General features: G+C 38.5%; 1 protein-coding gene across 1 annotated transcript in view; it reads right to left on the bottom strand.

Annotated features, from left to right (window-relative positions):
* ERO1A (endoplasmic reticulum oxidoreductase 1 alpha) overlaps positions 1-13,472 on the bottom strand; it is a 62,556-nt gene that overhangs the window by 16,479 nt on the left and 32,605 nt on the right. The window contains exons 7-9 of the mRNA XM_049767666.1: positions 10,681-10,801; positions 6,661-6,707; positions 5,895-5,906 (exon numbers count right to left, since the gene is read on the bottom strand). Coding sequence (XP_049623623.1) covers positions 5,895-5,906; positions 6,661-6,707; positions 10,681-10,801 — 180 coding nt within the window. The remainder of the gene's footprint in view (positions 1-5,894; positions 5,907-6,660; positions 6,708-10,680; positions 10,802-13,472) is intronic.

The following is a 13,472-nucleotide window of genomic DNA, read 5'->3' as shown; positions in this document are numbered from 1 at the left end:
TTGATCAAATGCATATTTAACAAATATGCTCAAAATGTTTCTGTAGAGTCTTCATAAACTAAATATCTATTCTCTGGTAATTGGAGAAGGTTGAGTTCTTCTAATAGTATGGAAAATCTGAAACAACCTCCTCTAATATAACTAGAATATAACATAGAATCTGGAACATTTAAAGTAGAATAAGCTGAATCAGAATTTAAAATAGATCAACACAAATATTAAAATATGAAGCATCAACTTCTAAAGAAGTTACTTACCAAACAGTACTAATTCAGCTTTTTATTTGGCAGTTATTGTTAATGTGATTTTAAAGTGTAATAAAATAGCAATGTTTTCAATTTTGAGATTCTATTGTTTAGAATATTTTTAAAGCCATAAAATAATGTGCAGAAGACAGACTTGGGGGCTGGAGTAGTGGTACAATGAGGAGGGTAGATGCCTTGCACAAAGTCAACCCTGGTTCTATTATCAGCATCCTAATGGTCTTGCCAGTAGTGATCCCTGAGCAGAGTCAGAAGTCCTGAGTACCACTATGTATGACTCCAAAAGTCAAATTAAAAAAAACAAACAAACAGGAGATAGAATTGTTACTGAGAGGACAGTGATAATTCATATTTTAGCAATTTTGTCTTGTTAAACTAAGCTCAGTACTATGTAGTCTATTGGGGGAGTAGGAAGTGTCCTCCCAAGCAGTGCAATAGAGGCCAAAGGGCCCCATTAACAATTCTTGGCCAACCAGATTAGTAGTTCAATACAAGGGTCCAAGGATGTGATGCTGCTTGACCCCAAACTGCCAGGGATACTCTCCCTACCTGGAGATAATCCAGGGCCATAATCCAGTGGATCAAGAGATGCACTGGAGTGTGCAGGGTAGAAGGGGAGGGTTCATATGGAGCTGTGAATCAGACCTGGGTAGGCAACATGCTTGGCATGTTATTATTATCTGGGAGGCTTCAACATTGTAGTATTTTCATATTGTTAAGCATTTAGTTTATGAATAACAAAAATCATTTCAATCTCACACATAAAGCAAACAAGAATATGTTAAAATCTGGGGTACAAAGAAAATACAAAGGTTAAAGTGGTTGCTTTGCATGTGGCAGACCCTGTTTCTATGCTCTACTACCACATATGATTCCTCTCACCCCAGCATCACTGAGTGTGGCCCAAAGTCAAAATACAAAAGATGGAAAAGGTATAGCTATAGTTATATATTCAAATGTTTAGCATACAATTAATGAAGTGCGTTGCAATGGCACCTTCACATAGCACGGCACTCTGATAATGACCAGAGGTTTCCTAAACAAGACACAGTAGACCCAATAAGCCTGTCCTGACAGGCTCTCAAGTAAGAGTGAACCTATTCTGTGTGGGGCTTCACTTCCTGCTGAAGCTGTAAAAGGGGAACTCTCAGTGGAGAGGCAGGCATTCCCCACTACCTCAGTGAGCCAGCCAGCATAGTCCTTTTCTCCTGACCTAGGCTTTTCACCTTCAAAATATTCCAGAAAGCAATAAAAAATATTGCTGCTCATTAGAGAACATTAGATAGGGCATTAGACAATGTACAGAAATATAAAATAAAATAAAAGGTCCCCCCAAAATAAATAGGTACATGCAGAGCAAATTCGTATGCCATCAATGATAAGGAAATGAGCCTAGGGGCCAGAAAGATAGCACAGTGGTAGGGTATTTGCCTTGAATGCAGCAGACCTGATACACACCCGGTTCAATTCCTGCATTCCATATGGTCCCCCGAGCTTGCCAGGAGCAATTTCTGAGCACAGAACCAGGAGTAACCCCTGAGCATCGCTGGCTGCTGCCCCAAAATCAATCAATCAATCAATCAATAAACTGTTTTAAAAAAAAAAATGAGCCTTACCTTTGCGTTTTCCTGAAAAAAAAAAAAGAACATAAATGCTTATCATTATAAATGCCTTTAAAATGTTATAGTTCCATAAAAGAAAAGAAGACTTTTTAATAGTTATTACAGTTAGCCCATCAGTTTATGAACATAAGCAAATTTGGTAGGAAGAAGCTCACACTTATGAAATGCTCTGGAATGGGACAGGAAATACACCTGAATACAGTTAACAAGCATTTTTCATCTTCCACAGAATGAAATGTGAGTTGAAAATAGAAGAAAAATTCATCACCTGCCATAAAACTCACATATTATGGACTTTGTGCAACTTGGGTAAGAGAATTTTCCTCCACATTAATTGATTCTAATGGTAAAAAACAGTTCAAGATTTGTGTTATTGTTTTGAAACTTACAAAATTTGCCAGAGGAATACTTCAAAAACTGTGTTGTTAGGTTCAATTTATGCACAACACAACATGTAATGTGCAGCTGCTCATTTCCTCTCTGAATTTTGCCCACTTTTATTTAGGACTTCCACTGTTTGATTAAGTTGTGATGGGGAATCTATTTTCTGCCAAGGATCATTTGGATATTTATATCATTTATGGGTCACACAATCCAGGCAGAAGGATAGCAGGCAGCTTATGAGAAGCTTAGGTGCAGCAGGGCCAGTGTATAGAATTTCATTGGCCTTAGTGGGCCATAGATACAGTGTTATCCATCCCTGATTAAATGTCTCATTGCATGGAAGTTACAGGAGGCCCTGGCACTATATGATTTCCCAAACAGAGCAGGCAGTAGCCTGAGTACCACAAAACCAATAACACACAAAAGTATCATCTAGACATCTTTCTTTCCAAAGATAAATACCACATGCATGATGGCAAAAGTTCCTTTAATAGTATAGGCAATTAGATACTATGTTTTGGGGAACCATACCTGGCAGTGTTGGGGTGGGGGTGTTATTGCTATTCCTGACATAGTGTTCAGGATATTCCCTGTGGTGCTCAGAGAACCACGTAGTACAAAAATCAAAGCCAAAAGTTCCACATACTCCAGTCCTTTGATCTACCTTTCATGCCCTTACATATTATATTTTAATAAGCCATAAAATGCTTGCTCCTTGACACCTTAATACAAATGAATATGAATGTTATTTTTTCTTTTCTGAATATGAATTTTAACCACATTTTAATAACTGTATTCCATGTGAATATACCATGAACCATTTAACCAAGTCTCTAATAACAAACATTTAAATTTCTCATGTATTGTTCGAGTATTATTTAATATATCTATTGTCCATGTAATTGAGGATTAATTAAATAATTTACAAGATCATAACATAAGTTTAGAGTAAAGGTCACTTCTTGTCTCAGAATTTCACTATATTCTATTAATAGCTTCTACTAATTTACAATATATGATAAATAAGCCCCAAATTCTGGTTTAAAATCACTATTTCTCAAAGATCAGCAAGACAAAGTCCTTAGTAGGAAGCTTGCCATATGGAGAAAGGGTCGTTAAAACAGAGAAGGAACCACAATGATAATGATAGTATGAAATGATCACTCAGAACAAAAACTAGGTGCTGAAAGGAGATAAAGTGATATGCATGATACCCCTTCAGTAACAATATTATAAACTAAATTCTTAACTGGAGAAAAAGAAAGAAAAAAAAAGAAAACTGTCTTCCAAAGAGGCAGGCTGGAGGCACAGGAGGGAAACAAGGAACACTGACAGAGAGAAGTGGACGCTAGCGAATGGATGGATGCTCAAACATTTTACGAATGTAACTCAACCATGAACCAACTTTTTAACTTTGGATCTCATAGTGACTTAATAAAAAATAAATGTATAAAAATAAAATTGTTAGTTCTATTTTTTATTTGAAAGGAAGGATATATCTAGCTCAGGGTATATAGCTCAGGGGCTATTCCCAGTTCTGTGCTTGAAGGGGAGGGATGAAAAGTGGGTACTTCCATGACCTCATGCTGAGGAATCATATAGTGATGAAGGATTGAATCTGAGTCTCCTACATGCCAATCATGTGTTCAGTAAGCCACTTGAGCTATCTCCCCACCCCTAAAGAAGTTATTACTTCTTCCACCCCATTTGATTTTAAGACATACCAGATGGGGCACTGTGCTCAGGAATCACACCTAGCAGTCTTCAAGGTACCATACGTGGTGCCAGGGATCAAACTTGAGCTGGCTGTATGCCAGGCAAGTACCTGACCAGCTGTACTTCATTGTAATCAACTTCATTGTAATCAACTCAAGATTTTTCAGCCAACACAGAGAAGGACACAATGTTGCTTAATAGGAAAAATTATATTTTATGACACAGTAGTTCTTCAAATAAATTTTAAAAATAATTTGTTAAAAATGCATCAAAGAGGCCCGGAGAGATAGCACAGCGGCGTTTTCCTTGCAAGCAGCCGATCCAGGACCAAAGGTGGTTGGTTCGAATCCCGGTGTCCCATATGGTCCCCCGTGCCTGCCAGGAGCTATTTCTGAGCAGACAGCTAGGAGTAACCCCTGAGCACCGCCGGGTGTGACCCAAAAACCAAAAAAAAAAAAAAAAAAAAAAAAAAAGCATCTAAGAGGGACCAGAGAGATAGCATGGAGGTAAGGCATTTGCCTTTCATGCAGAAGGACGGTGGTTCGAATCCCGGCCTCCCATATGGTCCCCTGTGCCTTCCAGAAGCGATTTCTGAGCACAGAGTGTGACCAAGTATGACCCAAAACTCAAAAGAAAAAAAATGCATTAAAGATTTTACCAGTAAGTACAAGTTCAAAGAACACATATAGATACAGTGTCTGCAATAATACACTGAAATTGAAATGATTTATTTAACAAACTATCAGTTGCTGGCAAGATGTCTCAAAGGGCTGGAGCACAAGTTTTGCATGTGAAAGCCCCAAGTTTTCCCCTGGCATTGCATGGTACCCAACTCTACAAGGAGAGAACATGAAAGAAGTGTGAACTCATTCCAAGTATGAGACGCAAACAAACAAACAAATAAGTGCAAGGACAAAAGAGATAGATAGTTCAATATGTTGAAGTACATACTTTATATCCAGAAGGCCAAGTTCCACCCTAGCACCTATGATATCCTAAACACCCTTGAGAGTGAGCCTAATAATTGAGCTACAAGTAGCCCCTGACCACCACAGGATGTGATCCCAAAACTAATGAACAAATAAGCAAACTGCCTACTAGAGACAATGCAGAATTTGTGAATTTTAACTTTATACCTGGGTAATCATTTGTTCAAAGAAATTCTTAATGCATTTGTTCATAAGCCCATTAAATAAGAAGTGCAATTTTTACTTATCATTTATAGAAAAAAAGGATTTATAGAATAAAGGATTCCATCTAATATGGGTTATATAAACCCATATATAAACCAATATAAACAAAATGTGACATAGGGCCTTGGGGGGAAGGGTAGTGTATTGGCCAGTCTGTGGGTGATGGGTGAGATGACTGTACACTAAGAACCATATGGCAACACCACTGTGAACACATTACCTTAATACATGGTTAACACAGTACTTAATACTTTGTATTAAGGTATCTTGTTATCTTGTTAAAAGATAAACCTAGTTATATTTTAATATAATAAAACCTGCCCACATGTCCAAATTATAAGAATAATGGTAAAACCATGATCTAGACAGAAAAATAAAAATCAAAAAGGAAAACCTCATGTTAATGTGATATACTTTATAAGGAGAGATTACTTCCAGTTAGAAAACTGGGTAAATTTTTGAAGGAATGGTAAAAAAGAAAAATTGAGTCTCAGTAGAAAATAAAAAATACCCATGAGGAAAATAGATATACATGCATTTGACATCAGGCTCCCAATGTATGCAACAATTGCCAGTTTGAAGGACGATTTGGAGTTTTTTGATATTCATAACTAGTACAGAAACTCCCAAATTTCCCTTTTCAACAAAATTTTTTCAAATCACTCAGTGCACCCCTGAAAATCTACCTTCTTTAATTAAGCAAATAAAATGTCTACCGGAGGTTGTAGCTATCCGGGCCACCATTTTGGCTTCCCCAAGGGGGCAGTATTGCTCACTTTGGAGACCAGTGAATTAGGAAAGGAGTAAAAACCTAAAAGAGAACAGTCTTATGCAAAAATGCAGATAATAAATATATAACCAGAGGGCGGAGCGATAGCACAGTGGTAGGGCATTCGCCTTGCACACGGCTGATCCAGTATGAACCTCGGTTCGATCCCCGGCATCCCATATGGTCCCCCAAGCCAGAAGCGATTTCTGAGTGCATAATTTCTGAGTGCATAGCCAGGAGTAAATCCCTGAGTATCACCATGTGTGCCTCCCCCCCAAAAAAAACCAATAAAAAATAAATATATGTATATATATATATATGTAACCAAATCTTCCACCTAAGATAGTTTAATCTCATGTACTTTGTTATAAAAATACTCAAGTAGGGCGCCATCCTTGCACACATCTAATCTAGATTCAATCTCTAGTAACCCATAGAGCCTGGTCAGGAGTGACTCCCTAAACACAGAACCAGGAGTTAATCTTAAACACAACTGGATGTGGCCCAAAACAAAAATAAATAAACTCCCTTTGATATGTAAATATTTTAAACCCTTTTAAATAGGACTGCATCTTCAAGAGTGAGGAAACACTTCTATGGAAACAGGAAAATCAGATCCCAAATGCTTTAGCCAACCCTTATTGGCCCTTTGCTACCTTCTAAGCAAAGTTTACTAACTGATAATTGATGAAGCATACAATTTAATAACTCACCTTGAGCAGAAGCCAAAGGATTTAAAGGTCTTTTAATTGTCTGTGGCCTAGAAACCAAGAATAAAAGTATAAAATAAAAGATATTAGCAATCATGTTACTGTTAATTGAAAATAATTATCTCAGTGGGTTTCTTAATCATAAAATCCAAAACCTAAATGTTTTATGGAGATGATAAAATTTCATGTTCTCTAATAGCTTTAAGAGAAAGTGTCTGTTAATTGTTTTGGTGATAGTAGATCCTAATCTTTTCCCTTGGGAGCTACCAGAAAGTCATAACATTATCACTTCTGCAAACAAAGGAAGGAAAACTGTTCAGTTAAGCTCCTCTCTCAGAATCACTAATAGTTTGTATATACTATATACCCATACATGTGTGTCCATTTATAGCATAAAGTTCACTCCTAATTGAAAGACAAACAAGAAAAAAAAATCAATATCTAGCACAAGCATTAAAATAAAATAGGAGAAAAAAATAATGGGGGGTTATTTTCTATTTAGTTTATTTAGTTCTATTTAGTTTATTTAGTTTTCTATTTAGTTTATTAATTTTCTATTTATTAATTTAGTTTATTAATTTATTTAGTTTATTAATTTTCTATTTAGTTTATTTAGTTCTATTTAGTTTACTTTTTTGTTTTGCATTTGCTTTTGTTTTTTATTTTTTTGGTATAATAGGGACACACACTGCTATGCTCAGGGGCTTACCTTTGATTCTGCACTCAGGAATCACTCTCAGCAGTGCTCTGTTCTCTACTTACACATTTTTAATGTACAATTAAGTATATTAATTTGCCCCATGGTAATCAAATATGCTATGATTCAAATAAAATGCATTTTTAATAAGAAAAAATCTTAACATATCACTAACATACCTTTTAATTTCAAAATAAATATCAATTAATGTGATCAATAAACTATAGTAATTGTTTTGAAATTTGTTTGGATTTTAAAAATTTGTATATCTTGAGAAGTCCTGAAAACAGAATATATTTTAATATTTTGCTATATTTTAATATACTATATTTTAATATTTTCTTTTTTTTTTACCCCCCAACAGTTTTGTTTCATTGTGGGGGGGGGGGGTTACTCCTGGCTCTACACTCAGAAATCTCTCCTGGCAGGCTCGGGAGACCATATGGGATGCTGGGATTCGAACCACCGCCTTTCCACAAGCAAGACAAGAGCCCTACCTCGGTGTTATCTCTCCGGCCCCTCCCTATATTTAATATTTTCAATTAATGACTCCTACTGGCTCTGTTTTAGATAATATATAAAAACTGTGATATAAACTAGCCATAATACTAGTAAGTTCTTTAATTGGCTCTATTTTAGTTCATCTTAAAAAGCAACCTTTAGGGGCTGGACAAATAATATAGAGGGTAGAGTGTTTGTCTTGCATGCTGCCAGCCCAGGTTTAATCCCCCAGCACCCCATATGGTCCTTGAGCCCACTAGTAGTTAACCCTCGAGCACAAAGCCAGGAATAAACTAGCCAGGGTTAGCCCAAAAAAGAAAGAAAACAGAGAAAGGGGGGGGAGGAAAGGGGAAAGGAGAGGAAGGGAAAAGAATGGAAGAAAAGAAAAACTTCAGGGCCAGAGAGAGAGTGTGCAATAGGTAAGGTACTTGCCTTATTCACAACAAACCTGGGTTAATTCCAGGAACCCCATTTTGTGCCCTGAACACTGCTAAGAGTGATCCCTGAGCAGAGATCCAGGAGTAAATCAATGGGCATGGCCCAAAACCCAAGAAGAAAAAAGGAAAAAAAAAAATAAATCCGTAAAGTGGGCAAGTAAACTAAACAGTCCAAATATAAAATTAAACACATAATAGGAATCAATAGTGAAGATAATCTTCACTTTCTTTTTTTTTTTTTTTTTTTCGGTGTTTGGGTTACACCTGGTGGCTCTCAGGGGCTACTTCTGGCTCTATGCTCAGAAATTGCTCCTGGCAGGCTCAGGGGACCATATGGGATGCCGGGATTCGAACCATCGACCTTCTGCATGAAAGGCAAATGCCTTACCTTCATGCTATCTCTCCAGTCCCAATCTTCACTATCTAAACTAAAATTTAAAAGAAAAAAACAAAAGCTTTGGGGCCAGAGAAATAGCATGGAGGTAAGGCATTTGCCTTTCATGCAAAAGGTCATTGGTTCAAATCCTGGCATCCCATATGGTCCCCTGTGCCTGCCAGGAGTGATTTCTGAGCTTGGAGCCAGGAGTAACCCCTGAGCACTGCCGGGTGTGACCCAGAAACCAAAACTGATCACTCAAGTTTAAATTATAAATAAGAATTGTATTATCCCCAAAGGTAGAACTCCCAAAAACCTTTCCAAAATTCCCTCCAGTCTCTAAACAAAACACACACACACACCAGTGAAGAAATATTGAAAGTAACTGGTGTACAGCCTCTGCTCTCACTGCTCATCATAGGCAGTAGGCAGGACAGGTGTGGGTCCACAGGCTAAAGAACATTAAATCTGGGGCTGGAACGATAGCACAGTGGCAAGGGCATTTGCCTTATAGGCGGCCAACACAGGACAGACAGCTGTTTGAATTCCAGCATCCCATATGGTTCCCCGATCCTGCCAGCGGCAATTTCTGAGTGCAGAGACAGGAGTAAAGCCTGAGTGCCACTGGGTGTGGCCCAAAAACCAAAACACACACACACACACACACACACACACACACACACACACACACACACACACACACACACACACACACACACGCTCGCGCAATGATCTTTCTTTTGCTACTAATTACAGGTCACTGAAATATAAACAAAACCACCTCCTCTAGATTATGTCACCTGTAAAAAAAAAAGATTCTACAATCTACTCAACAAACACCTATTAATGTGTATAATATCTGACAAAAGTCAGATACTATTCTTACATTTATTAATTGGCTTTTACTTTTTTTTTTTTTTTTTCATTTTAGAGCCACAGCAACAGTATTTGGGGACTACTCCTGGTTCTGTGCTCAGGATCAGCTTCTAGTGGTGCTTGCAGGACCATGTGGTACCAAGTATCAAACCTGGGCTCCTCCATGCAAAGTATCTATTGCCCATTGACCTATTTCTGGCTCTTCTGTCTTTTAAAGAAGAAAAAAATATTTATTGAAACTCATGTTTACATATTACCTAGAGAGGAATTAGATTAGTGAACAGGTTTTGTTGTTGTTGTTGTTGTTGTTTTGGTTTTTGGGTCACACTCGGCAACTCTCAGTTGCTCCTGGCTCTACGCTCAGAAATTGCTCCTGGCAAGCTCAGGGGACCATATGGGATACCAGGATTTGAACCACTGTCCTGTAGGCAAGGCAAACGCCTTACCTCCATGTTATCTCTCCAGCCCCAGTGAACAATTTTTAAGTTCAAATACTTCCTTTCACAAAGTAAATTTGGATTATACTTAATTTTTTGTTGCTATTGTTTTGGGGTTCACACCCAGTGATGCTCCGGGGCACTCCTGACGGTGTTCAGGAGGACAATATGGTGCCAGAATTAACCTGGAGTTCTGTTGAGATATCTCCCCAGCACTAATTTATCATTTTTCTTTTGGGTGCTGAGTTTGGGGGCTACACCTGGCTATGCTCAGGGCTTATTCTAGACTCTGTCTCAGGTAGGGCTTGGTGGACTGTATCCAGTGCCTATGATCAACACAGGTTAGATTCATGCAAAATAAACTGCTTATGGGCCTGGAGAGATAGCACAGCAACGTCTGCCTTGCAAGCAGCCGATCAGGACCAAAGGTGGTTGGTTTGAATCCTGGTGTCCCATATGGTCCCCCGTGCCTACCAGGAGCTATTTCTGAGCAGACAGCCAGGAGTAACCCCTGAGCATCGCTGGGTGTGGCCCCAAAACCAAAAGAAATAAATAAACTGCTTATTTATTATTATTATTATTAGAGAAAGTACCTTCCTGTACTTTCTCCAGCTTCTGATTGACACTTTTAAAACATTGTGCTTATGTTTGTTTATTAGGCATTTACAATTTCCAAGAATTTCTAAGAGACCAACTTACTTAAAACAATTTTCCTCATAGATAACATTCCATATCTTCCATGCATCAGGTCCCTTGTAACCTGTGTATCGCTCAGGATTAAGAAGCAAATCAACATATTCAGCATCAGGAGATTGTATATCTGTAAAATAAAATGTTTTATTAAATTGCCTGTCCTCAATTACCTCAAAAGTTGTATCAACAAGCCTCTTAGAGGCCACAAAAAATTAACTTGATAATGTAGCAATAGGATTGAGAAATAGTTTTGCCTTGCATGTGGTTGAAGTAGGTTTGATTCCCAGCACTTCATATGGTCCCCTGAGCTTGCCAGGAGTGACCTTAGAGTACAAAGTCAAGAGAATGCCCTGAGCACTGCAGGGTGCGACCTTCCCCCACAAAAAATAAAAGAAACAACTTTTTTGGAAAACTAACAGAAAAGAGGACAGAACTCAGCTCAAACAATACACACCATGACTAAAAGGCTAAATAGTTAAAAACTAAAAAGATATGAATTTCACAAAAAGAAACATGACAATTCAACTCTTTCAAGCTTGCTGACAAAGAATACACTATGTATTCATCTCTATAATCAAATGAGTGACTAACATAAATAAGTATCAATACCACAGACAATTGCCTATTATTTCCTCCTTAAACAAGAAACAATCAGAATCTACTATAAATCAGTCCCAAAGGCACATCCTCAATGTGCAAAAAGTTCAACACAAGGATGATATTTGTATCAGCATAAAATATAAAAAGTAAAAGTGGAGGGGCCCGGAGAGATAGCACAGCGGCATTTGCCTTGCAAGCAGCTAATCCAGGACCAAAGGTGGTTGGTTCGAATCCCGGTGTCCCATATGGTCCCCCATGCCTGCCAGGAGCTATTTCTGAGCACACAGCCAGGAGTAACCTCTGAGCACTGCTGGGTGTGGCCCAAAAACAAAACAAAAAGTAAAAGTGGAAGCAACCTAAATGCCCCAAAAAGGCCGAGCAATTTTTATATTTATGTATTATACCAGAAGTTGAACCTGAATCTTATGTCTGTAAAGATTGCACTCTACCATTGAATTATATCCAAAGTACCCTGAGCATAAGCATATGTATAAGCATTGGACCAAAACTCAGAATCCAGATCATGGAACAGAGAGACAGTACAGCAGGTAAGGTACTTGCTTTGCAAGCAGCCAACACAATGCTAATCCTTAGCAGCACCTATAGTCCCCCAAACCTGATGAGGAGTGAAAGAGGGAGTCCAGAGTATGGAGCCAAGAGTAAATCTTTTTTTTTTTTTTTTTGGTTTTTGGGCCACACCCTGTGACGCTCAGGGGTTAATCCTGGCTATGCACTCAGAAGTTGCTCCTGGCTTCTTGGGGGACCATATAGGATGCCGGGGGATCGAACCGCGGTCCGTCCTAGGCTAGCACAGGCAAGGCAGGCACCTTACCTCCAGCGCCACCGCCCGGCCCCAAGAGTAAATCTTGAGTATCATCTGATATAAACCTCAAAGCCAATCAAAAAATAAATAAAAATAAAAAGGAACCAGGCCCCACTCCTATTTATATGTAATCTTGGCTAAAGCACATGAATTCTCAGTACCTTGATGACATAATTTGTAAAATGTGAATATTACACAGAGCGTGACTGAGATTTAAATGAGTTTATATGTAAAGAATACTAGGAACAATAGTAAAAGTATGAAGCTAGCAGTATTAGTATTATAATACAGCTTAACAAACTACTTTACTTAGGGGGAGGGGTTTGGTCCACATCTGGCAATGCTCAGGGGTTACTCATGGCTCTGTACTTAGGGTTCACCTGACGGTGCTTGGCGAACCATATATGGTGCCAGGTTGGCGGCATCAAGGTCAGTTTCTTTTTTTTTTTTTTTTTTTTTTTTGGTTTTTGGGCCACACCCGGTAACACTCAGGGGTTACTCCTGGCTATGAGCTCAGAAGTCGCTCCTGGTTTGGGGGACCATATGGGACACCGGGGGATCGAACCGCGGTCCGTTCAAGGCTAGCGCAGGCAAGGCAGGCACCTTACCTTTAGCGCCACCGCCCGGCCCCCAAGGTCAGTTTCTTAACCACTGTACAATCTCTCCACTACTAATTACAAAGGCTGTCAAACAAACTGAAAAGATAAGCATTATGAAAAGCTAAAAGGAGAAAGAATCTATTAATTTTCATTACTAATGAGCTCCAGGGCTCCTGGTTTTTACAGTATCAGCACTCTGGATTAGATTTAAATGTCATGACACAACTCATGGTTCCATAGTTTCTTTTTCAAAAGTAACATGAAATATCATAGGAAACTATTTAACTATACAATGACAAATGAACAAAAGCAGGGTTTTACAGTTCCTACATTTTAGTTATTTATGCAAAATGCCAGTATATGTTACAAATGTAGATTCATAATTTATATATAAGAAATATAATACTGGGGATAGAGTAATTGTACAATGGTTCAGGCTTTTGCCTTGCGCATGGCCAACCTGGGTTAGAGCCCCAGCATCCTATATGCCCCCAAGATTGCAGGAGTGATTCCTGACCACAAAGCCTGAAATAACCCATAAGCACTGCTGAGTGTGGCTCCAAAATAACAATAACAAAAGAAATATAAAACTTGGGGTCGATTTTATCACCCAGGACAAGTTTTCCAAACACCACGAAAGCACCACCGGGAGAGTAAATGAACCTGAACAGAGTCTATAGTTAATCCCATGACATATACTCCAAGGGTGGAGAAACCCCATATCTCTTAGGCCAAGTGAATTCCTTTTCGAATGACCCCAATATTTACTGTGCCAG

This window comes from Suncus etruscus, chromosome 2 (assembly GCF_024139225.1).
Source record: "Suncus etruscus isolate mSunEtr1 chromosome 2, mSunEtr1.pri.cur, whole genome shotgun sequence".
In the NCBI taxonomy this organism is placed as follows: Eukaryota; Metazoa; Chordata; class Mammalia; order Eulipotyphla; family Soricidae; genus Suncus; species Suncus etruscus.
The sequence above is the reverse complement of the archived record's forward strand: the minus strand, read 5'-3'. Positions and strand labels throughout refer to the sequence as shown.